This window comes from Leucoraja erinacea, chromosome 16, assembly GCF_028641065.1.
Source record: "Leucoraja erinacea ecotype New England chromosome 16, Leri_hhj_1, whole genome shotgun sequence".
Lineage (NCBI taxonomy): Eukaryota > Metazoa > Chordata > Chondrichthyes > Rajiformes > Rajidae > Leucoraja > Leucoraja erinaceus.
Window position 1 is genome coordinate 28,328,195 of NC_073392.1, and position 26,339 is coordinate 28,354,533.

The window sequence follows — 26,339 nt, forward strand, 5'->3', positions numbered from 1 at the left end:
ACAACAGATATCAACTAGCAAGTAGTTTAAATGTATTGATGAATTGTACACCTCCAATGGCTTTTGGAACTTCCACGAGGCCTCAACATATTTGAGGAATACTATGAAGTTCGCCGGGTACCTGGGATGAAATTGAAACCCTTATTATGAATGTCACGAAATAATGAATTATGCAGTGGATGTTATATACGTGGCCATGACAAGGCATTTGACAAGATCTCCCAAGGTAGACCGATCCAGAAGATTAAGATGCACGGAGCCACACCCACAATCTACAAATGGATAGCACGGTGGCGCAGCTGATAGAGCTGCTGTCTCGCAGTGCCAGATAACCAGGTTTGATCCTGATCTTGGACAAACTCTGCGTAGGTTATATGTTTTCCCTCTGACCCCATGGGATTCCTCCTAATGTTCCGGTTTCCTCCCACATCCCAAAGACGTATGGGTTTATAACTCAATTCTCTCAGTGACAACTTTCATGGGGCTGGGGAGTCTACAACTGACCTTGGCGTGGGAATAGTCAGAGGTAGGATACCAGGGGGTGTGGCTATTCTATGGAGCAAGAAGCTTGACTCATCAATAAATGTGGATCGGCTTGATGCTGACTGGTGTATTGCAATACACTTTGCTCACAATGACAAGGAATTTGTTATCCCGAATGTGTTTACACCCTATGAATGCCATCAGAATAGATAGATAGATCCATCCATCCATCCATCCATCCATCCATCCATCCATCCATCCATCCATTCATCCATTATTGTCATTCAGACCTTTCGGTCTGAACCAAAGTATGTTGCCTGCAGTCAAACACAGAATCAATAATAACAGAACATACAATAAACACAAATTAAACATCTACCACAGTGAGTTCACCAAGCACATCCTCACTGTGACGGAGGCAAAGTCTTAGTCTCCGTCTCTTCCCTCCTTGTTCTCCCTCTGCGCTGAGGCGATCGATCCAGGCCGAAGATGCCGCTCTCCAGTCCAGCGGACCTCCGTGGTGATGTCGCAGCCGCCGAAAGCCGGAACGCCGTCTCCGCTCCGAGACGGCCCGCCACAGCATCAGCTCCGGGCAGCCGCCCCAGCTCCAGGTCCTGCAGTCTCCGCTTTGGGCCGCCGCCCCAGCTCCGGGTCCCGCAGTCTCCGCTACGGGCCGCCACTCCAGCTCCAGGCCGCTGCCCCAGCTCCGGGTCCTGCAGTCTCCGCTCCGGGCCGCTGCCCCAGCTCCGGGCCACCGCCACAGCTCCGGGTCCCGCAGTCGCCGTTCCAGGTCCCACAGTCTCCGCTCCGGGCCGCCGCCCCAGCTCCGGGCAGCTGCCCCAGCTGCAGGCCGCTGCCCCAGCTCCGGGTCCCGCAGTCTCAGCTCCGAGCCCCGCTGCATCAGCTCCAGGCCGCCGCAGAAAGCCAGAACGCCGCACCAGCAAGTCGGGCCACCGCTGCCTTAGCCCCGAAGATGGCCAGCCTCTCGTTGGTAAGTCCTGGTTGCCTCTGCCTCCGGAGCCTCGGGGTCAGTCGCAGGTTGGAGGCTGCAAGCTCCGCCATTAGGCCTCAGTGCAGACGGAGGCAGAGAAGGGGGATACGACGCGAAAAAGTTGCATTCCCCTGAAGGAAGAGACAGAGAACATGTTTCACCCCCTCTTAACACAACCCAACAAACTAAAACTTAACCAAAACAAGACAAAAAAAAACAACAGAAAAAAGTAAAGACAGATGGACTGCAGGCGAGCCACAGCTGTTAACAGCACCGCCACTTCTGGAATGAGGATGAATATTTAAATAGGCTTGCTTTCATCTATTCAAAACAATAATTATTGTAGTGTATATGTCATTGGGGATATGAATGCAGATATCTCAGACAGGAACTCATTATTTGCCAATCATATGGCTCAGTTCTGTCAAGATAATAATTTAATATTGTCAAGCAAACCTACAGATAATTGCACTTATATTAACCTAGCACACTACGTCATGGCTGGACCACTGTATTAGTACAGCCTCATTGGGGTGTATGAGCATTCTGTACGGGGCAGCAATGACTGTTCATATACCGGTTGCTATGACAATAAATGTTGAATGCCTGCCTGTGGTATCCAGAGATAGAAATAGCTTTAACACAGAAAAACTGGACTGGTTAGCCCTCACAAAGGAAGACATCTTAGCCTACTATGCCCGTACAGATAAATCCTTAAGCAATATTCATCTACCTAAAGATGAAATAATGTGTAGTAATGTTAATTGTAAGGATATGAAGCATAGGAGAGAAATCTGCTCCATGTATAATGATATAGTAAGCGCTTTATATGTAGGCAGTAAGCCCTACTGCAAGCATAAAAATAAGGCACATAACATCAGGCCTGGCTGGAATAAGTATGTAGCTGATGTGTGTCATGCTTTAGCTTGTGAAGCCACTAAATCATGGGCTATGGCAGGTAGACCCAGACAGGGGCCTGTGTTTGAGTACAAGAAGCTCACTAATGCAAGATATAAGTATGCTGTTCGCTTCATCTGTAAAAATGAGCAAGCTATGAGGGCTGATTCTATGGCTAAGAAGCTGCTAAGTAACAATGTTACTGATTTTTGGAAAAAAGTGAGAGCTCTTAATAGCTGCTAAACATCTACCATGCACTGTAGATGGAATCTCCGGAACAGCTAATATCGCGAAGTTATGTAGACAACATTATAGTACTTTATTCAACAGTGTCCAAGGTGATTTGTAAAGGGTGGACAATATTGAGAGTAGTGACTCAATGGTGATTATGTCACATGAGGTTATCATGCCATGAATAAGCTGTCCAACAACAAAGCAAGTGGCTTGGATCATATTTCTGCTGAACATCTTCAGTATGCGAGTATGAGGATAGCTTCTCTCCTTGCTATTTGTTTTACTGGCTTTATGATTCATGGCTTGTTACCAGACTCAATGTTGTCTGTTCTGCTAGTGCCGGTCATCCTAAATAATTACAGGCCCATAGCTTTAGCCAGCATATTGTCAAAAGTCTTAGAAAGAGTTCTGCTGGATAGAGTAAATGTTTGTTAACTCCACAGATAACCAGTTTGGTTTTAAAGTTAAACATGGCACTAACGTGTATATATGCCCTAACGGAGATTGTAAACAAATATAGAGGCAAAAACTCTTCAATTCTTATGTGCTTTTTTGATGCTTCCAAAGCCTTTGATTGTGTTAATCACAGAAAGCTGTTTGTTAAAATGAGTCAAAGAGGGGTGCCTATATACATTGTGAGAATTCTGGCTTACTGGTATGCCCACCAGACTATGCAAATAAAATGGGGCAATAGGGTCTCAGACCCATTTGGGGTTAGCAATGGTGTTAGAAAAGGGGGAATTTTGACCCCAGTCCTTTATAATCTTTATATTGATGATCTGTCCAAACAATTGAAAGCCTGTAATACTGGGTGCATAATTGGTAATATTTTAGTGAACCATATTATGTATGCAGATGATCTTGTGGTCTTTAGTCCATCTAGCACTGGTCTCCAGCAGCTCTTTACTATATGTTCTGAGTATGGTGTGGAACATGATATTAAATATAATGCTTGTAAGAGTGCTGCTAAGATGGCGGCACCTTGCGGTAGCAGCCACTGCAGTCCGTCTGTCTCTTTTTGTCCTGTTAGGTGTATGTTTTTGGTTTTATTTTTATTTTATTTTTAGCTGTGTATATGTGGGGGCACGGGGGGGGACCTTTTTAATCTCTTCCCTGCACGGGGGACTTGACCTTTCCCTGTCGGGTCTCCATTGTCGTTGGGGTCTAACATTGTGGAGCCGGCGGACTCCAACCGGAATCGACCTGGGCTCCAGTCTGTGGACTCCATCACGGAGCTGGCCGACTTCGGAGCGCGGAGTGCTGTGGTTGCGCGTGGCTGCGACCCGGCCGGAGCTTCGTAGGCTCCGGCTGCAGGCCCTGTGGACGGTAAATCCGGGAGCTCACGGGTTCCTGGTGAGAGACAGCTTTTTGGAGCTCCCGCAACGGCAACTTCTCCCGCCCGAATCGAGGGGTTTAAATCGACCCGGAGCAGGGCCTTACATCGCCTGGCGCGGCTTAAGCGGCTGCGGGACTTACCAACGCCCGCCGGGGGCTCTAACATCAGAAGCCTCGATCAGCTTGATGCATCAGTTTGACTGCTTGACGGCGGGAGAAGAAGAATAACGAACAGAGAACAGAGCAGAGATAAGACTTTTGTCTTCCATCACAGTGAGGAGGTGTTTGGAGATTTACTGTGATGGATGTTTGTGGAATTGTGTCAATTATGTGAAACATGTTTGTGGCTGCAGGAGTCAGTACTTTAGAAGCTATACTAAGAAATCATATGTATAAATTCATTTGCAGGATAAATGACTCTAAAAATGTCATTACAAGGCCACGATAATTACAGATCTATTACAAATCTCATATTGTACAGTACAGAGGGAAATAAATAAGTGATGGGTCTTTGTCCCGAACATTATGGAGGGCACTGTATATATAAAAGACGAAAATGTAGACGGATTGGTTAGTAAGTTTGTAGATGGTACAAAAATTGGCGAAATTACGGACTGTGAAGATAGCCATTGGAGATACAACAATCTCTGCCAAGGACAAAAAGGCTCTGCAGAGAGTAGTGCGTTCGGCCGAACGTACTATGGGAACTTCACTTGCCCCCCTACAGGAACTATACATCAGGAGGTGCAACTCCAGAGCCAACAATATCATGAGAGACCCCTTCCACCCCTGCAACGGACTGTTCCAGCTGCTACGGTCAGGCAAACGCCTCCGTTGCCATACGGTGAGAACGGAGAGGTTGAGAAGGAGTTTCTTCCCAGAGGCCATTCGGACTGTAAACGCCTATCTCACCAGGGACTAACTCTACTGAACGTTTTTCCTTCCATTATTTATTATGTAAAAGAATATGTGTGTTATGATTGTGTTTATAGTTTGTTTGGTTGTTTGTCTTTTGCACAAAAGTCCGCGAGCATTGCCACTTTCATTTCACTGCACATCTCGTATGTGTATGTGACAAATAAACTTGACTTGACTTGACTAAATTAGGTACAGATGTGGGTGGAGAAATGGCATATGTAGTTTAAACCTGGAATGTGTGAGGTATTGCATGTTGGAAGGTCAAATGTAGAGGGAATGAATACAATTTATGGTATTGCCCTCAACAGCATTGATGTTCAGAGAATTCTTGGGGTCCAAGTCCATAAGTCTTGGAAAGCAGCAACAGGAGTAGTTAGTGGTAAAGAAGTCAAATTATATACTTGCAGTTATCGATTGGGGCATTGAGTATAAGAGTCAGGAAGTTATGCTGCAGCTTTGTGGAACCTTAGTTGGGCCGCATATTGTATGAAGTTCTGGATATATTCTATTATAGGAGGGGTGTGGATGCTTTGGAGAGGGTGCAGAAGATGTTTACCAGGATGTTGCCTTCATTAGAGAGTAATAGCTATATAGGTAGGGTTACAGTAGTTAAAGAGGCTGTTGGATAGGTACGTAAATATGCAGGGAACGGAAGAGAATGAATCATTCAGGCAGAAGGGATTGGTGTAGTTTAGCACCGTGTTCAGCACATACATTGTGGGCCATGGGGCTTGTTCCCGTGAAGAATAAGAAAAACATGACGTATATCAGTGTTATGAATTAACCAAAAAAGCAATTGTACAGAAGGCACCACAGATCTCTGCCCTGGTTTAAATAATGCATTGTGCTCTTAAATTTTCATCTGAATCATTAGGGTAAGTGAGTTGATTAATTGTTTAGCATTTTAACGTTGCATCTAGAATATCACCTCCACAGTAACTCACCAGTTTGGCTTTTTGGACTTGATTAGGACGTGAAATGGATTCTTTGGGGAAAAAAAGCTAATATGCAAGGGCAGTTTGAGAAGGTGGTGTTTTGAGCTCCGGAAGAGCATTAAAATGGATAAACCCCCAGGACATGGGATCTATTCCAGGTTATTGAGAGAGGCAAGAGAGGAGTTTGCATGAGCCTCAACAAAGATCTTTGATTTCTCAAGCCACAGACGGGGTTCAGAGGACTGGAGAGTAGCTAATGTTGTTCTTTTATTTAAGAAGGGAAGTAGGCAGAATCCAGGGAATTATAAGCCTGTGAGCCTTGTGTTAATGATAGGGATGCTATTGTAGATGATTCTTCAGGATAAGATTTACTCCCATTTGGAAGAATGGGTTAATTAGGCACAGTCAGTCAGCGTAACTATGCACGCGGCAGGTTGTGTCTAACTAACTTGATCGAGTTTTTTGAGGAGGTGACAAAGGTGATGATGAGGTAGGGCAGTGAATGTTATCTACATGCAATTTACTAAAGCTTTTGATAAAATCCCCCATGGTAGGCTGATCTGGAAGATTAAGATGCACGGGGTTAACAGTGACTTGGTTGTGTGGGTCTAGAACTGGCTTATGGTTAGAAGATGGGGTTGTGGTGGAAGGACGATGTTCAGGCTGGAGATCTGTGACCAGTGGAGTTCCGCAGCTTTTGTGCTGGGATCTCTGCTGTTTGTGATATATATAAATTAGTTGTACGCAAAAAAAAAACGGGTTCATTAGTAAGTTTGCAGATGACACCAAGATTGCTAGGGTTGCGGACTGTGAGGAAGGCTGCCAAAGTATCCAGCTACTGAAATGGGTGGAGAAATGGCAGATGGAGTTTAATCCAAGTGTGAGGTGTACTTTGGGAATCAAATGCAAGGGGAAAATGTACAATTAATGACATGACCATAACAGCATTGATGTACAGAGGGATTGTGGGATTCAGGTCCATAACTCTGTGCAAGTGGCTACGTAAGTAGATAGAGTGATAAAGAGGGCAAATGGTATGCTTGCTTTCATAAGTTGGGACATTGATTGTAAGAGGAAGTCATGATGCAACTATAAAGGACTTTGGTTAGGCTGCATTTGGAGCATTGCTCACAGTTCTAGTCGCACCATTACAAGAAACTTTTGGAGGCTTTAGAAATGTGCAGAAGTTCAAAATTACTGGAATGATGATCGGGGTATTAGTTACAGGGAGAGATTGGACAGACCTGGATTGTTTCCCCTAGAATGCTGGAGGTTGTGGGGAGACCAATAGAAGTATGTAAAGATAGGGTAGACAGAACCTTTTTTTGCAGAATGGAAACATTGATTTGTAGAGGGTATAGATTTAAGGTGAAAGAGGCTAAGTTTAAAGGAGATGTGAGGGGCAATTTTTTTTTTTGTGCACAAAGGGTGGGGAATGCCTGGAATGCCCTGCTGGGAGTGGTAGTGGAGGCAAATACAATATTGGCACTTTAGAGACATTTAAGAGGCATATGGATATGCAGGGAATGGAGGGGTATGGAGTATGTGCAGGCAGATAAGGGTTGGTCTTGGCATCATGTTCAACATAGACATTGTGGGTCGAAGGGCCTGTTTTGTGTTGTACTATCCTATGTTCTTTTGAGGACGTATTAGAAATGCTTCACTTTAATACAAGTTGTTACCTGATTAAATCTGGAAGCGGCAACATTATTTGAGTTCTAACCAGATTTTGTTTTCTTGCAGCTTCAAGTGTCGCCAGATGTACCATGCTCCCACTGACTGTACCACGATTAAAAAGTGGCTCACCAAATGTGCTGATGATTCGGAAACTGCAAATTACATCAGTGCGCATACAAAAGACGTAAGGAGATAGCACCTCTGTGTAATGGTCTAGTCTATCAGATATGTTTTTATTCACTGAATTTAGGGTGTAGCCGGCAAAGCTGTTCCCTTGACCAAAAAAGAAACTGCTGGAGGATCTGTGGCTTGATCTGTGGCTATATAACTGGGCTCTTGGCAGAGATATTTGTATCATTGTTAAGTACTGATGAGGTACTGGTACGCTGGAGGGTGGCTAATGCTGTGACTTAATCAAGAATGGCTGTAAGGACACGGGGAGCAACAGGCTGGTGAACCAACTTCACTGATGAGAAAGTTACTGGAATGGTTTCTTAGAGACGGGATCTGCATTCTGGAAAGTTGACGTGTCTGTGCATGCGAATCGTATCTTGTGAATCCAATAGAATTTTCCCTCATCAGTAGCGTAACTACTGCAATGTAGTTCCATGTATTAATCCAGGCTCTATGATCATCTGCCTGACATGTATTACTCTTTGCATTTTAAATAACTACACTTCAGCCCATAAGTCCTTTCAGACTTAATTGCCTTGGCCCCTGTTTTCTCAATCCTTCGACTTGTTGACCTACTGCCCCACTAGTTTAAACACACCCAAATAATGTTAGCAAAGCTCCCTGTGAAGATAGACACAAAATGCCGGAGTAACTCATCGGGTCAGGCAGCATCCCTGAACATGGATAGATTATATTTTGGTTCGGGGCTCATAATGTCACTTGTCATATTCTCCATAGATGCTGCATGACCCGCTGAGTTACTCCAGTACTTTGTGTCTTTCCTTGGTAAACCAGTAACTCCAGTTCCTTCTTTCTACTCCTGAAAACTCCAGTTCCTTCTTTCTACTCCTGAGGATATCGCTGTCCCTCCAGTTTAGGTGCAACTCTCTTCCTTGTGCAGTTCCCACTTGCTCTGGAAGAGAGCCCAATGATCCATGTATCTGAAACCTGCCCTCTCTGCGGCAAGCCACACATTCAACAGTGCTCTTTTCCCTTTTTTTTTGCTGGATTCATGGTGCAGGGAGTAAATCTGAGACTACAACACAAGTGGTCCTGTTCTTTAACTTCCTACCTAACTCCCTAAACTCTCTTTAAAAGACATCATCCTGCCTGTGCCATTGGTACTAATATGGACCATAATCTTGGGCTGTTCACCCTCTGCTCCTGTGATGTCCTGTACCTGCTCTGAGCCTCGTGTTAAGAAGGGAACACAGTCCAGGAGTCTCGCTTGTGGACACAGAAATACCGCTGACTAAAGAGTCCGTTATCACACTTGCTCGCCTAACCTTTGATATACCTTAGAGCAGGGATCGGCAACCCGGAATCATCTGGTCTGCAGGCGTATTTTTTTTCCCCGTAGTCATCCAGCCCGCAGACCTCCTTCATCTTCGGTACCTCCCGGGCCCGAGGCGCCCATGCGCGGTGATGCAAGGAGGCCTGCGCGGGCGGCCACATTTGTGGAGCTGCTGAGCTCTGGCTGTTCCGCGTCCTGCACAAAGCCGCCAGCACGGCCGCGCACCATCTGCGCCTGGGCTTCACTGTCTGGATCGAGGACGTGTGAGTATTTGAGCCACCGGCTTCAGGACAGAGCCAAGGCAATGGACCGTAGGTACGCCACGTTCGTGAGCGCCCGTAACTAGGGGCCAGTGCTTTGGGTGGCGTCCTCGAAGGGGCGGGGCCTATGTGAACACATGATTTGATGCCTGCCATCCGGGACGGGATGGAGGCAGGATCTATATGAACACGTGGTTGATGTGGCCCGCCATCCGATCACAGACATGCCACCCGGCCTCTATGCAGAACAAGGTTGCCGACCCCTGCCTCAGAGGGACACACAGTGCTGGAGTAACTCAGCAGGACAGGCAGCATCTCTGGCGGAAAAAGGATGTTTTAGGACGGGACTTATCCTTCCGGCTTTGACATACCTTACTCTACAACAGCAATTAGGGATGCCGTTGATCTGGTGTTGCTGGCATTTTCTGCTCCGAGGCCTTGCCTCCGACAGTAACCAAGATTGTACACTTATTTTAAGAGGGGAACAGCCACAGGAGTCTCAATAAGCTGCTGTCATCGTAGTGACTTTAATTCAGAAATAGTTCATTGCCTCGGAAATGCTTTGGAACTCTAGGAAAGACATGAAAGGTACTTTAAAAAAAACAAATATTTCTTATAACCAGTACATCTGACGTAGCTGTTTTTAATTTATGTCCAATAATTAGAAACCCGAGTCTCAGATGATGTCTCCCACATTTCCCTGAAATGTTCACTGACCATGGTTTCCAAGCTTCACTGAAACTTATTGAGTTCACTGGAAAGAATATTACAGTATTGTGTAACCTCTTAAAAAAAAAAAAGTGGGATATTAACAGAAATACCATCCAGTAGTCCTGAAAATCCCAAATCCTGAGTGAGCTGAATTATTAGTTCATTGTATAATACCCCTTGTTTAATTAGATCAGTCATATTGTTGAGATATGTAACCCCTTCTCTAATATTGGCATTCTGAAGTCGGGTTTCAAGCATCATTTTTTAAAAGATGGAATATTGAATTATTAAGTATTACAATTTTGTATTGCTTCCCAGCTGTTACGTGGCAACTGAATGGTTCTCTCGTCAGATGGTGGACGTTCTTGACTTCCCACCTACGTCATTGGAGACCTTTCAACTATCTTTAATCAGACTTTATCAGACCTCAATGCTATATTTTGCACTAAATGCTGTACCCTTTATCCTTTATCTCTGTGTTGTGGATAGCTTGATTGTATTCAGGTACAGTCTTACATAGCACTCAAACAAAAGCTTTTCACTGGATCTCGGTACAATAATAAACTAAACTGAATCCTGCTTTCGTAAAGTTGTTTAATACATTGATCTATTTGTTTCAGACATGGTTCTTATTGCTTTTGTTTAACTTTTTACAGTGTCCTAAGTGCAGTATTTGCATTGAGAAAAATGGAGGGTGTAATCATATGGTAAGAGAACGGTGCATCATTTCAGTGTGCTTTATGTATATTCCAATGTGCTAAATGTTCTGTTTTATTACTTTTCATCTCTTTCTTTTTGTTTCAGCAATGTTCAAAATGCAAGCACGGTGAGTCAAGCAATAAAGGCAAATAATATAAAATTGTATGTTGTGTGTATATATATAAAACAATTGCATGGATAAGAAGCATAGGTCCTGTAAATACAATTACTGTGTACCTCAGAGAAATAGAACCTTGAGATATCTGTATTTGTGACTTCCAAATTATGAATTCTGTGGATATCTCTAATACTTCAGCAAAGTATTAGAGATATTGATTTTGGAATAAATCCTTAATTCGGTTGATGCAAAATAGTTTGTGGTTACATTTGAAGAATGCCATATTTTGGCATTGTATCGAGTATTTGTTCATTATTTACTCATTCAGGAATGTGCGTGCAGCTGCCACAACTGATTCTCTTTGGACACCCTTAACGGCCTTTAAGATGAGACAACCATCTTGATGGTTTTGAGTTTAGATTTTCATGTCTGTCAGTCAGAAGATGAACAGATGATCAGATTCTTTTCCCTGGAGAGAATAGGTGAACCTGTTGGTATTTTATGACCATTAATTGGTATGACGACTATGAAACTAAAGCAAGCTTTCAAATTCCAATTAAAATGTTTATATTCCCTAGCTGTCATGTGTTATGAGCTAATGTCCTGACATCTTCATGTTAGTGCAACAACTTGACCTCTTGCACCAGACCATGTACGAAATCGGCTTGGTGCTGTATAATATTTTATTGTATTTAGTATTGATGCAATCCAAGTTTGTTTCATTTAGAGATGCAGCGTTGAAACAGTCTTTTCAGACCATTCGGCCCACCTATTCCGCACCGACCAGTGATCACCCCGTAAACTAGCACTATCCTACACACTAGGGACAATTTACAAATATACCAAGCTATTTAACCTACAATCTTTGGAACGTGGGAGAAAACCGGGGATTCCAGAGAAAACCCACGCAGTTCACGAGGAGAGCGTACAAACTCGGTACAGGCAACTCGGGATTGAACCAATTGCTTCCCTTCATTTTGTATTTTAGTATTCCATTCCATAACTTCTGGACATGTTTTGAAAGATGTGTAATTTGGGAAGTTTTACTTTGGAACCGTAGTATTTGAAAAGTCTCAAACAAAAGTGTAAATGATGGCACGGATGGGAAGTTGTTATTAACCATCCACATGCTTGCATTGCAGAACTTGCCATGTAAGAAATTCTAAAGCATACATACACAATATGCATCCAAAACAGATATAAACATTTCAAATGAATGTATGTATTTCTTATGTAACATTTCATATACAGCTCATGTATGTTGATTTCTGTAGACTGGAAATTGAGACCAGGTTACACTCTTCAAATGATGGGGGTTATGCTTTACATAAATATCCAAGGCTTGCTTGCTTAATTCTCCCCTTAAAGTCGTGCGTTGCTTTAAACTGTTCATGAAATCCGCCAATTTGTGTGTGTTGTAATACATCCTGTTGCCACCGATGGTACGTATGAAATGGATGCAGGAAGAGGCCATGTAGCTCAGGAGACCTGTTCCATGCACTAGTAAGATTTAAAGTGAGAGGGGAAAGGTTCAGTTTAGAGAAACAACACAGAAACAGGCCCTTCTTATCGAGTCCACTTGCCAGAGCTGAACACACTTCTCGGCACCTGTACAATGGTGTCTGTCTTGCGCTCCTTGTGCATGGTGGTGGAAAGATTGGTGGAAACAGGGCCACGACGTGGATGCTCTTTCCTTGACCCCAGCAGGCCCTTAGGCCCACCTAGTCCACGCTGACCAGCAACACTGTGGTAACGTACTATTGTAATTTGACAAGGCCTGGCTTTTTATATCATAGAATCATGAAATCTCAACAAGAAAAATCCTACGTCTCATTCCCTAGTTTTTCCCCCTGAACCCCGCTGCTTTTTCCTCTCTCGAGCATCACCACTGTGTCTTGTATTTTAGATTTCTGTTGGATGTGCCTGGGAGATTGGAAGACCCATGGCAGCGAGTATTATGAATGCAGTCGGTACAAAGAGAATCCTGACATTGTGAACCAGAGTCAGCAGGCACAGGCCAGGGAAGCCTTGAAGAAATACTTGTTCTATTTTGAAAGGGTAAGTGCTGTGTTGAATGGATGTCAGAAATTGCCTATTCCTTCCACCAACTTTCCAAGGCTGCTGAACGTTTAGATTAGTTTAGCGGTACAGCGAGGAAACAGGCCCTTCGGCCCACCGAGTCCGTGCCGACCAGTGATCACCCTTATACTAGTTCTGTTCTGCACTTTAGGGACAATTGTTCTGTTGCTGGATGATCCCATGGGTGCAGTGGTTCAACATATTGTTTTTCTAATTAGTGTAATGTATTTTGCCTGGAAGCCTTTATCTATTAGGCACGTTCTCGTTCTTTGATATTGGAAGGCATTGAAATTCTGATTTTAATAGGCATGTCTTTGAATCCCAAGCCTGCAGTTAATATGGAATATTTTCGTGCTCTAAATACCTTTGGGTAAAAATTCTAGCAATCTGGTAATTAAGGATATAAGCAAGGAACTGCAGGTGCTGGTTTAAACCAAAGATAGACACAAAGTGCTGGATTAACAGCAGGTCAGGCAGCATCTCTGGTGAAAAAGGATGGGTGAAGTTTCGGGTCGCGAGTGTCTGGAGAAGGGTCCTGACCAGAAACGTCACCCATCCACTTTCTCCAGAGAAATGCTGCCTGACCTCTTGAGTTACTCCAGCATTTGTGTCTATCTTTGTTAATTAAGGACATTCTATCATCATCTTGACTATTGCAGTGGATTTCTCTCCAAAAAGCATGCTGCCCTATCAAGTGGGATTTTGGACGGTGAAGGAAAGGGTTTACGTTCGTTACCGCAGACGTTGCCTGACCTGCTTCAAAATACCTCCTGCACCAGGTTTAGTTTGGTTTAGTTTTAGAGATAGGATGTGGAAACAGGCCCTTTGAATCCACAGTGACCAACAATAACCTATATGCTAGTTCTATGTTAAGAACCAGTTTCACATCCTACACACTAGGGGCAACTTACAGAAGCCAATTAACCTATAACCCTGCACGTCATCGGAATGTGGGAGGAAGCCGGAGCACTTGGTCATTACATGCGGTCACAGGGAGATCGTCCACACTCTGTACAGACAGCACCCATAGTTAGGGTAAAATCTGGATCTCCGGCGCTGTGAGGCAGCAATTCTGCCGTTGCGCCACTATGCCGCCCTCATTTTTCCCCAAAGCCTTGTTAAATGGCTTTTTCCTATTTCTGCAGTGGGAAAACCACAACAAAAGCCTGCAACTGGAAGCACAGACATACCAGCGGATTCAAGAAAAAATTCAGGAGCGAGTTATGAATAATTTGGGAACATGGATTGATTGGCAATATTTACAGAATGCTGCCAAGCTGCTTGCCAAGGTAGGCTGCTTGTCCAAGCACTAGCAGAATTGAGCACATGGGTATAACGCACATAAAAATACCAGATGCCTTTTTTACTCATGGGATGTTGGGCATTAATGGTGAGGCAGCATTTGTTGCCCATGCTTAATTATGTGTGGGAACATGCTGGTAATCTTTATCTCCGTCGCTCCATAGATGCTGCCTCATCCGCTGGGTTTCTCCAGCATTTTGTTTTTATTTGATTCATGATAAGGTGATTTCCAGTAGGAGGTTTGCTCACCCGTACTTCACCCGCTATAGTCAGACTTCAGGCGGTTTCCAGTAGTGTTTCTTCCCTGGGCTGCTTCCTCTTGACTGCATGCACGCACGTTTACTACCACTGAGCCTCTTGCCCTGCGATGGACAAGCTCTTTGCAAGAGTATTAACGTTTGATTATTTCATGATAAGACTGTAGGCCAGCCCGTCTAATTTTGACATGTCTTAAGATGACATGGGCACACCCAATTTTCCTCCCTAACAAATCAGAATCTGCCTGGTGATAGTCATATATATGATGAGAGCAGTTTGATGCCACTCTGTGGCTTGCTGGTCAGTTAATGGCCTACCACATTAGAGTCACAGTCACACAGCGTGGAAACGCCTTTCGCCCCAACTCGCCCATCGACCCATGTACACTAGTCCCACTTGCCTGTGTTTGGCTCTTATTCCTCTAAACTTATCCTATCCATGTGCCTGTCTAAATGTTTCTTAAATGTTGCGATAGTACTTGCTTACCAGAGTGGTGTGGAGGGTTTTTCTTTCCCCATCAGATGATAGGGATATTAATGAATTGAAATTGGCAGCAGAAAATTGGTTATTAACATTACAGATGTTACCTTTTGTAATTCAGATTGAATTGAGTTAAATGACAGGAAAGTATACTGGCAATCTGATGGGAAAGTGCATTGCCCACTCGTTCACACTAGTTCTGTTATCCCACTTTCTACTTATCAACTCCCTGCACAATAGGAGCAATTTTACCAAGGCTAATTAACCTACAAACCCGCACATTTTTAAGGATGTGGGAGGAAACCAGAGTACCTGGAGGAAGCCCAGATGGTAACAGGGAGATCATGCAAACTCCACACTGACAGCACCCAAGGTCATATTTAACCGGGGACTATGGCGCTGTGAGGCAGCAGCTGTTCTAGCTGAATGACTTGTTTTTGTCATAATGGCAATAAGCTTCTAATCATCATTTTGTCTTTCTAAAGTGTCGGTACACCTTGCAGTATACGTACCCATACGCCTACTATATGGAGTCTGGGCCCAGGAAGAAACTGGTAAGAACTTTGCTCAGATACATTATAATGGGTAGGAAGGAACTGCAGATTCTGGTTTACACTGAAGATAGACACAAATAGGCTGTGGGCCGAGGTGCTTTTTCGTTTAAGTTCGTGACCTAAATCACGTAACTACCTGAATTTTTAACATATTGTGTAAAAATATTATAGAGATCATAACTGAAACTCGTCAAGAACAAAACCTGCACATATTTTTAAAATATGAGAAAAAATTCAAATTTTCCGAGTAGTTATTGTCCAATCAATGCATGTTTGACATTGCGTCGGACGGCAATTGACAAATCACGCGCTTTGTTTCATGGTGGCTAGGCAGCGAGCACTATGGGATCATGGCTGCCACCTAATTACATCAAAACAATAGCAAGGTTTTGAAGGAATAAAGGTAATGTGAACCTTGCTGATAATTTTGTTTTACAATTGATTTATCTTTGTAAAGTTATGATGTGAACTGTGATAAATAAAAATGTAGAGCTAGGATTAGGATTAGGGTCAGTCAGTTGATCAGTCAGAAGTCGCTGTGAGGCAGCAACTCTACTGCTGCGCCACCGTTACTTGGATGCCAAGAATGAGGAACAGTTGATGGGAGAGTTTGGAAAAGTTCAGTTTGTTCTTCTTGGAATAGGAAAGATCACTAGGTGACAAAATCAAGGTTTTCAAGGGGGGAAGGTTTATGCATACTAGAAAGAGAAATAGACAGCCTGCACAGGTGGCTGTGGAGACCAAGTCATTGGATGTTTTTAGGGCGGAGATTTTCACAGGTACTTGATTGGTACGTGTGTCAAAGGATATGGGGAGAAGGCAGGAGAATGGGGTTGAAAAGGAATGATAGACACAATGGGCTTACTGCCTATTAAATCTTTCCCACGTCACCTTAAGCCTAATGTTAATGCAGGACTTTGAGACTAAGCATGACTGCTGCTTTTAAGGGCCAGATAACCTCCTATGTAGTAAATTAGTGACTCTATGCAGGTCAGCATTAACACTAGCCGCACAATTTTTACTAACATGATATACTTATCTTTCCAGTTTGAGTACCAGCAAGCGCAGCTGGAAGCGGAGATTGAGAATTTGTCGTGGAAGGTGGAGCGAGCAGACAGTTATGACCGAGGGGTAAGAAGTGTGTTGATCATAGTGCAGCTAATAATGGCCACTGCTTTCTCAAATGTCACTGGCAAGGCTATCGGGTCTTACACATCCCAAGATGCTGTGGACATGGCGGAGGAAGTTATGTTTTTTGTCACGGAGGAAGGAACAGCCTTATAATCCAAAATCACCAGGTTTTGTGTAGGAAGGAACTGCTGATGCTGGTTTATACCAAAGATAGACACAAAATGCTGGAGCAACTCAGCAGGTCAGACAGCATCTCTGGAGAAAAGGAATGCACAGAAACAGGCCCTTTGGTCCAACTTGCCCATTCTGTGCAAGATGCCCTATCTATATTTGTTCCACCTGCCTACTTTTGGCCCATTTTGCTCTAAACATTTCCTATCCATGTACTTGTCCAATTGTCTTTTCAAAATTATTGTTATAGCACCTGCCTCAACTCTCCTCTGGCAGCTCATTTCATAAACCCACCACCCTCTGTGGAAAAAGTTGCCCCTCGGGGTTCTATTAAATCTCTCCCTTCTCACCTTAAACATTTGGCCTCTGGTTCTAGATTTCGCTACCCTGGGGTAAAAGATGGTGCATTGACCTTATTCACCCCCTAATGATTGTATATGCCTTTATAAGATCACTACTCAGCCTGCACTCCAAGGAATAAAGCCCTTGCATGCCCAACATCTCCTTTTAGTTTAGTTATAGCTTATTCTCACGTGTTCCAAGGTACAGTGAAAAGCTTTTGTGTGCTAATCAGTCAGCGGGAAGACTATACATGATTACAATCATGCCATCCACAGTGAACAGATACAGACTAAAGGATACAATGTTTGTGCAAGATAAAGTCCAGTAAAGCTGCTGTTGCAGTAGATGTTTAAAAGGATGGAGCGATTACAATGTGTAATTGCAGATCCACTTCTGGGACCAGCATGCAGAGAGTCTCTTGGCTTGGATGTCATCTTGTCTCAGGTCTTCAAGTCTTAGCAACATCCTTCCAGAAAAATAAATGGAGTTTAAACTTTATTCTGATGTTATTTATTTAATGGAGGAGTTGGAGCATATATTAACCTTTCTTTCCTTTGCATTTCAGGATCTAGAGAACCAAATGCATATAGCAGAGCAGAGACGTAGGACACTGCTTAAAGATTTTCATGACACGTCAGACTAAAGTACTGTGGACACGGTGTCACATTGAATAAGGCCTGGCTGGGAAAGATGAAGAAATATTGGCTTTGGTTCCTTGTTTCTTTTATCATCTGTCATCCTTTGGTTTTTCTTATGTTTGTTGGAGTAGTCAGCAACACTCATGGATCGTTCCATTCATGAGCTATGGTAGTGTTAGACTTTTTTAGTGGGTGAAAAAAAAGATGTATTTTTTTTTTTTTTTAAAGGAGAATGTGTAAACATTGAAGAAGGAAATTGTTGAATCTTTAAAGAAGCCTTGCCTTTTACAAACACATTCGGAGAGATGGGAAGGATTGCCGAAGCCTCAATATCCCGCAGATTTTTAATGTAGGTTTTCACTAGAACAGGAATATTTGGGACGTGTGTGGCACAAACTAATTATATCGTGCACACTGGCACCACGGCACGCTGCAGAAGCAACAGCTGGGAATTGAAAACTGCTTAAAGAGGAGTTGTTTGGGAATAATTTGGTTTCCTGGTATCTTGCTTTATCGTTAGTTGCCTGCTTTGGCTGGGAACAATTTAATTGCCTTGATTTGAGGGGGGGGGATTACGTCAATATTAATGTATATGTGGATGGAGGAGGTGAACAATCTTTGTGACGTGTGGTGAACTTCCTAATACCTTCTGTAGAGCACACAAAATATCTGCCCCTATTTCCCCCACCCCACCCCCCCACCCAGGTGCAAAGAGAAAGTGACAACAGGTATGCTGTTACTATGCTCTGAATTTTGAGCAGAACAGCTGATTGCTTAAACAGGCAGTGAAGTTCATGAATGTTCATGAGCCTCATGAAATACCTGTCTCGTCGCCACTTCCTCCGCACCCTACCATGCACAGCAATTTGTTACAACCTTATCTGATCAGCATCAACAATTTTTAAAGTAGTTTATATCTTTTTTTTTTTTAAATAAATAAAAAAGTGTTTTGAACTTTTTTCCCAGACCCACTTTGTGTAACGGTTTAGTGATGTACTTACTATTGGTAAAATGGGGTCCTGGTTGTGTTTGTGGGTTGCCAGGATATATAAATATGTTTTTATACATTTCATATTTGTCACACTACCTCGAGTGCGCTCAGCATTCTGATCCACAATAGCAAGAAGAGTAAGAAAATCCATATTTTGTTTTTGTTTTTTTTGCTTGGGGTTGGTGAGTAGGAGCTATTTATGACGTTAATCTTTTTCTCCACGACCTCCCACGCCCTCCCTGACGTTGCAGCTGAGAGGTTGTGTAACTGCTGTAATGTTTTCAACTAATTGTGCTTTGTGCAGCAATAGAACCACTGTATCTTCGTTACTGGTATAAAAACTATTTAATTCCACTAGCTTGCCATTGTGTGAAACCTTGCCATCTTCTCTCCGCTCGAGTGGCACCTTGCAGAGTGTGACACCGTGCCAGGCTTCTGGGCTACGCTCTGGGTGAATTTGACCATGTCACTTGTTTCCATATTGACTCTTCCCTCTCTTGCCGACCTGTGATGAAGCTCTGTAAAGTTAAATGACATCTGCTACCAGTGAAGATCCAACCAACCTGCTTCACTGACATAGATCACCGTAACTGCTACAAAACTGATGCAGAGCCTGGCAGCAATATTGACCATTCCATCTGATTTATTTTTCATCCTTTGAAGCCAAGAGTTTGGAAATTCATCTCGTTGAGAACCAATATGATTTTTTTTCACCCCCCCCCCCCACCCTTAATGCCAAGGATCTCTTTGCAAGCAATAAAAATGTTTGTTTTTCTATTCTGCAGCATAACTAGTTGGAAGATTTCAACAAGAAATTTTAATTTGAGCTTGTTACGATGCATGCTCAAGGTTTGCAGTGTTATTGAATCCACTTGAATTATTACCTTGTAGCTGCTGCCCTCTTATCTGAAATGTGAGCTGAATCACATGGATAAAATTGAATAAATCTCACAGCTATGTAGATTAAACCTTAACCCTTTTGCTTCCTGTTTCCATGTTGATTTTGGGTTGTTCTCCGGAGGGGGGGGGGGGGGGGGGGGGGGGAAAGGGAATTGTTTCAGTAGACCTGTTTTGCCTGAGGGACTGGAGGCTGCCATTTAAAACACAAGCACAGGCCCTTCAGCCCACAATGTCCATGCCGAACATGATGCCAAGTTAACTAATCTCTGCCTGCGCATGATCCATATCTTTTAATTCCCTGCACATCGATATATCTATCTGAAAACCTCTATTGTATCTGCCTCCACGACCAATCCTGGCAGCGCATTCCAGGCACGCACTACCCTCTGTGTAAAAACAAACCTTGCCCTACACACCACCTTCAAAGTTTCCCCCCCTCACCTTTAAGCGATGGCCTGTACTTTTTGATTTTTCATCCTTGGGGGAAAATAGTTCTGACTGTCTCCCAATCCATGCCTCACATTATTTTATATACTTCTAACAGGTCTCGCCTCAACTTCCAGAAAAAACAATCCAAGTTTGTTCAACCTCCTTATATTGTGTATTCCCCAAGGTCACAGTCTGTTGTCTTCAGCTGCCCAAACCCTGCAATTCCAACGTGGAATGTTCAAAATGCTTATCACCTGCACCTCTTCCAACTTTATTTTCCCCACCACTTTCCTCTTGAAAATGCAGCAGAGTATTGAAGGTGAAAGGTTACGGCAGCTCAGTGGTGTAACTGCTAGACAGGCTGCCTCACACCACCAAAGTCCTGGGTTCCACCCTGACATCGGGTGGTCGCCTTGTGGAGCTTGCACATTCTCCCTATTGACCATGTTTGCTTCCTCTGGGTGCTCCAGTTTCCGCCCACATTGGGTTTTAGGTTAATTGGCCTCTGTAAATTGCCCCTGGTGTGTAGGGTGGGATGAGAAAGAGGTATAACATAGAACTCGTGTGAACGGTGCAGACTCGGTGTGGGCTGAGTGGGATAACATAGAATTAATATGGTGATCGATGGTCCGCGCGGAATCGGTGAGCTGAAGGGCCTTTTACTATGCCTTATCTCCAAACTCTAATACTCTGGTATGCTGATACTTCAGAGGAGTTCTAAATTATATTATTTCAAGATGTATGCACTATTAGTGTTTTTCTGTGTAGAGATACAGCACGGAAACAGACCCTTCGGCCCACCGAGTCCACACTGACCAGTGATCACCCGGACACACTCACGCCTACACACTAGAGGCAATTTACAGTTACTCATACCTTGGGAGGAAACCGGGGTACCATGAAGAAACGCACACGACACAGAGAGATTGTGAAAACTCCCTAGAGACATGACACGTGATTTGGATCGAACCTGGGACTTTGGTAGTGTGATGCGATGCAGCAGCTCTATCAACTGCCACTGCACAGGTATGTTACCACATGTATAGTGCCTTCCATATTTGGGACAAAGACCTATCATTTATTTATTTGCCTCTGTACTCCACAATTTAAGATTTGTAAAAGAAAAAAATCACATGTGGTTAAAGTGCACATTGTCAGATTTTAATAAAGGCCATTTTTATACATTTTGGTTTCACCATGTAGAAATTACAGCAGTGTTTATACATAGTCCCCCCCATTTCAGGGCACCATAATGTTTGGGACACAGCAGTGTCATGTAAATGAAAGTAGTCATGTTTAGTATTTTGTTGCATATCCTTTGCATGCAATGACTGCTTGAAGTCTGTGATTCATGGACATCACCAGTTGCTGGGTGTCTTCTCTGGTGATGCTCTGCCCATCTTGCAGCCATCTTTAGCATATGCTTATTTTGGGGGCTAGTCCCCTTCAATTTTCTCTTGAAAGGCATGTTCAATTGAGTTCAGATCGGGTGATTGACGGCCACTCAAGTATTTACCATTTTTTATCTTTGAAAAACTCCTTTGTTGCTTTAGCAGTATGTTTGCGATCATTGTCTTACTGTAGAATGAACCACCGGCCAATGAGTTTTGAGACATTTGTTTGAATTTGAGCAGATAGGATGTGTCTGTACACTTCAGTATTAATTATGCTACTACCATCAGCAGTTGTATCATCAATGAAGATGAGTGAGCCTTCAGCAGCCATACATGCCCAGGCCATAACACCTCAAACCACCCTGTTTCACAGATGAGGTGGTATGCTTTGAATCTTGGGCAGTTACTTCTCTCCTCCGTACTTTGCTCTTGCCATCACTCTGATATAAGTTATTCGTCTCATTTGTCCACAAGACCTTTTTTACAGAACTGTGGTTGCTCTTTTAATTGCTTCTTGGCAAACTAGCCTGGCCATCCTATTTTAGCAGCTCACCAGTGGTTTGCATCTTGCAGTGTAGTCTCTGTATTTCTGTTCATGATGTCTTCTGTGGACAGTGGTCATTGACAAATCCACACCTGACTCCTGAAGAGTATTTCTGATCTGACAAGTGTTTGGGGATTTTTCTTTATTATACAGAGAATTCTTCTGTCATCAGCTGTGGAGGTCCTCCTTGGCCTGCCAGTCCCTTTGCGATTAGTAAGCTCACTGGTGCTCTCTTTCTTAATGATGATCCCAAACAGTTGATTTTGGTAAGCCTAAGGTTTGGCTGATGTCAAACTCTTGTTTCTCAGTCTCATAATGGCTTTTGACTTTTATTGGCACAACTTTGGTCCTCGTGTTGATAAACACAGTTTCAAAGGTGATGGAAAGAATGGAGGAAAGACTAGGTGTTGAGAGCTCTCTTATACCTGCATGAAGGAGGCACACCTGAGCAATTACAAAGACCCGTGAAGCCATGGGTCCCAAACATAGTACCCTGAAATATGGGATGGGGGGGGGGGGTGGACTACGTATAAACACAGCTGTAATTTAGACATGGTGAAACCAAAATGTATAAAAATGGCCTATAAAAATCTGACAATGTTCACTTTAACCACATTATTTTTTTCTATTACAAATCTCAAATTGTGGAGTACAGAGGCAAATAAATAAATGCTGGGTCTTTGTCCCAAACACTGTGGAGGGCACTGGAGGACATTTAGACTGATTTAGAGATGAGGAGGAGACAAAAGGGTGCCAGAAGAGAGGGGTGAAATATGAAGCTAGAGGGAGGGATGCAGGTGGATGGGGTGGGGAAGAAAAAGATGCAATCCAAGATGGGGCACAGGGAAGAAAGGGGGTGGGCTGGTTACCTTAAATTCAATGTCCATGCCATTGGGTTATGTAATACTTTGTGTGGGCTCATATGTCCTTTGTGCGTATCAGCTACGTTGAAGATTAGTTTCTAGAAGGGATGTATTGTGGATTAGTGTTGGAGCTCCTGTCAGGCACTTATCCAGGGCAGTAAATTGTGTTTTGTGCTTTATGAAATTCAGGATGTTGACAACAGTGGCAACCCAAAATTTAGAGGCACATTTCATTACAAATGCACAGGGACTTTGGCCCTCTCTGAGTCCTTGTTGACCATCAACTACTAATCCTATATTAATCCCATTATCCCTACATTTTCATCAACCACTCCTCCAACCCCCCTCTTCCCCCCTCCCCCTCCCATCAGTTACACGCTAGAGGCAAATTTATGGTGACCTGTCAACCAGTCCATCTATGGAGTGTGGGAAGAAACCGGAGCACTGCAAGGAGAACATGCAGATAGTACGCAGTCAGCACTTGAGATGGGGTTGGAACCCAGGTCTCTGGGAGGCAGCAGCTGTGTCCTCTGTCATCCTGTAATGATGTTGCCTGTTTGTTTAGAGTTACCTAACGTCACCTATCTACTTTCTCCAGAGATGCTGCCTGACCCGTTTAGTTACTCCAGCATTTTGCGTATATCTTTGGTATAAACCGGCATCTGCAGTTCCTTTTTATTACTTAACAATTTTGACGCAGTTTGATTTGCCTCTTTTCCTTTCAAAGGTCCGATGTACTAAACACTAACCACTCCAGATCTGAGTTGCAACACTTGCATTTATATAACATTGTAAAGTATTCCCATTTGCATCAGAGAACCATTGTATATTGAAACCTGGAATATTAGGGCAGTAGGCCAAGAAGTCATTTTAGCAAGTATCTTAAAGGAAGAGCTCATTGGCGCAGCTGGTAGAGCAATTGCCTCACAGCACCAGAGACCCGGGTTCGATCCTGATCTCAGGTGCCTATGTGGAGTTTGCAAGTTCTCCCTGTGACCGTGTGGGTTTCCTCCGGTTTTATTTCTACGAACTAAAGACATGGGTATGTTGAATTAATTGGCCTCTAAAGTGGTGTGCAGGGAGAGGATGAGAAAGTGGGATAATGTGGAACTAGTATGAACGGGTGATCGAGAGTGAGCGATACGCTGGTTAGCTGATACATCTCCGAAGGGCCTGTTTCCATGCTGTATCTTTCAATTAATCTTTTGAAGAGAGGGCTATAGATGGTAATGCCCCACATTGGACTCTGGGGCTCAATCCTGAAGATACATATGATGAAAAACTTTGGGATGAGTAGCAAGCCTGGATTAGAAGAGCACAACGATGTTTCAATATTTTCAGGCTCAGGAATCATGAGCAAAAAAAAAAAAAAAAAATGTTAGAGAAACTCAGCAGGCCAGGCAGCATCTGTGGAGGGAATTGGACAGATGATGTTTTGGATCGGGACCGAGCAGTATGTAAGGTTTACAAGTTCTGTCTCTCAAAGCAAGAGCTACAGTGTGAAGAATGGTCCTGACCCAGAACGTCACCTGTCCATCTCCTGAGATGATGTCCATGTTCTCCAGAGATGAATTACACCAGCTCTTTGTGTCTTTTTTAGTTATTTAACAAAAAACTTGACACCAATTTAACTAACGGTCTGCATATGTCACCGTCTTATCGGAGAATGAGTTAAAGCTGTTTTTACAATGAATGTCAGGAAGAATAAATGTTTATTTTAACAAATAAATCATCTTGTTTGAGCACCAGTCCTCAGTTAACTTTTCTTAAGTGTAGTGTAATTTGGGCTAGCTCAGTGTTTTAATATGGAAATTGATACCTTAGAAAGATCATCCCGAGAAATGATATTTTAATTTTTGTGGGCACAGACTTGAGTATTTCTGGATATTTTCTGGTGAGCCTTTGAAACTTTCAAAAAACAAGAAAATAGAGGCACTTGAAAGGAAGCAGCCCATTAACGTGCTAGGGAGGACAAATTTAAGAAAGATTGCCATTACTCTGAATATCTCTGATTTCCACCAATGCTTCGGATCAAAAGGACAGCAGACACAATTCGTGTTAAGGTTGCACCACCTATGATTCAGATTTGCAGTGCGCATTTCTATGTAGTTTTGGGTTCATGTTCGCAAACACAAACTCAAGGTGATGCTCCCAATTAAGGAATACATCACAGAAACAGGCCCTTCAGGAATACATCACAGAAACAGGCTTCAGGAATACTTTGGCCCAACTCATCCTTCCCAACTATACCGGTTTCCATGCTGTTTCAATCCATTAATCAATACTTTTGTTCAAGGTGCTACAGCAGTTATTGTCCCACTTGGGTCAGTGTTTAAGTGGGGGGAAGAAATTCATGCATCCAAATTAATGTCCCTTTCCCGCAGCTTCACTATTGCCTGGGGCAATATTGGGCTCTTGCTGTGCGACCTGTCTTGTATTCCTACACTTCCCAACTGTATAGTGTACTTTGTGTTGTAGCAATGCTTGAGAAACTTGGTGTGATTTGGCCGTATATTTCTTTGAGTTGAGTTTAGAGTTAGTGTGGAATCGGACCCTTTGGCCCACTGCATCCGTGCCGACCAGCAATCACCCATATACTAGTTCTCTACTACATGCTAGAGACAAGTTACAGAAGCCAATTAACCTACAAACCTGCATGTCTTTGGAATGAGGGAGGAAACCGGAGCACCTGGGGAAAACCCACACGGTCACAGGAAGAACATATAAACTCTACAGACAGCACCCATAGTCAGGATCGAACCCGAGTCTGATGATGTGAGGCAGCAACACTGCTGCTGCCCCACTGTGCCACACTGGCACCTTTTCCTTCAAGTTCAAGTGAGTTTATTGTCATGTGTCCCTGATTAGGACAATGAAATTCTTGCTTTGCTTCAGCACACAGAACATAGTAGGCATTTACTACAAAACAGATAAGTTTGTCCATATACCATGATATAAATATATACACACATGAATAAATAAACTGATAAAGTGCAAATAACAGAAAATGGTTATTAATAATCAGAGTTTTGGCCGAGCCAGGTTTAATAGCCTGATGGCTGTGGGGAAGTAGCTATTCCTGAACCTGGTTGTTGCAGTCTTCAGGCTCCTGTACCTTCTACCTGAAGGTAGCAGGGAGATGAGTGTGTGGCCAGGATGATGTGGGTCTTTGATGATACTGCCAGCCTTTTTGAGGCAGCGACTGCGATAAATCCCCTCGATGGAAGGATGGTCAGAGCCGATGATGGACTGGGCAGTGTTTATTACTTTTTGTAGTCTTTTTCTCTCCAGGGCGCTCAAATTGCCGAACCAAGCCACGATGCAACCGGTCAGCATGCTCTCTACTGTACCATTCAATAAGACCATCATTAACTCTCCTTTACCCCTCTGAACTCAGATCCCATGGTTCACAATGTCCATAAAGCAAGTCCTGTAATAGTTAGAACACTTCTTAATCAAACATCAGATGGCGCCATTGTGCTATTTCTCTACTTAGCTTGGTACCTTTCAGGATTTAGTGAGGTCACATCCCTTCAG

At 43.4% G+C, this 26,339-nt stretch overlaps 1 protein-coding gene across 1 annotated transcript in view; it reads left to right on the forward strand.

The window, feature by feature from the left end:
• arih2 (ariadne homolog 2 (Drosophila)) overlaps nucleotides 1-18,818 on the forward strand; it is a 37,977-nt gene extending 19,159 nt beyond the window's left edge. Inside the window, exons 7-14 of the mRNA XM_055648003.1 lie at nucleotides 7,537-7,654; nucleotides 10,566-10,616; nucleotides 10,714-10,735; nucleotides 12,633-12,784; nucleotides 13,951-14,094; nucleotides 15,331-15,399; nucleotides 16,447-16,530; nucleotides 17,609-18,818. Coding sequence (XP_055503978.1) covers nucleotides 7,537-7,654; nucleotides 10,566-10,616; nucleotides 10,714-10,735; nucleotides 12,633-12,784; nucleotides 13,951-14,094; nucleotides 15,331-15,399; nucleotides 16,447-16,530; nucleotides 17,609-17,686 — 718 coding nt within the window. The 3' untranslated portion in view covers nucleotides 17,687-18,818. The remainder of the gene's footprint in view (nucleotides 1-7,536; nucleotides 7,655-10,565; nucleotides 10,617-10,713; nucleotides 10,736-12,632; nucleotides 12,785-13,950; nucleotides 14,095-15,330; nucleotides 15,400-16,446; nucleotides 16,531-17,608) is intronic.
• Nucleotides 18,819-26,339: the final 7,521 nt, after the last annotated feature.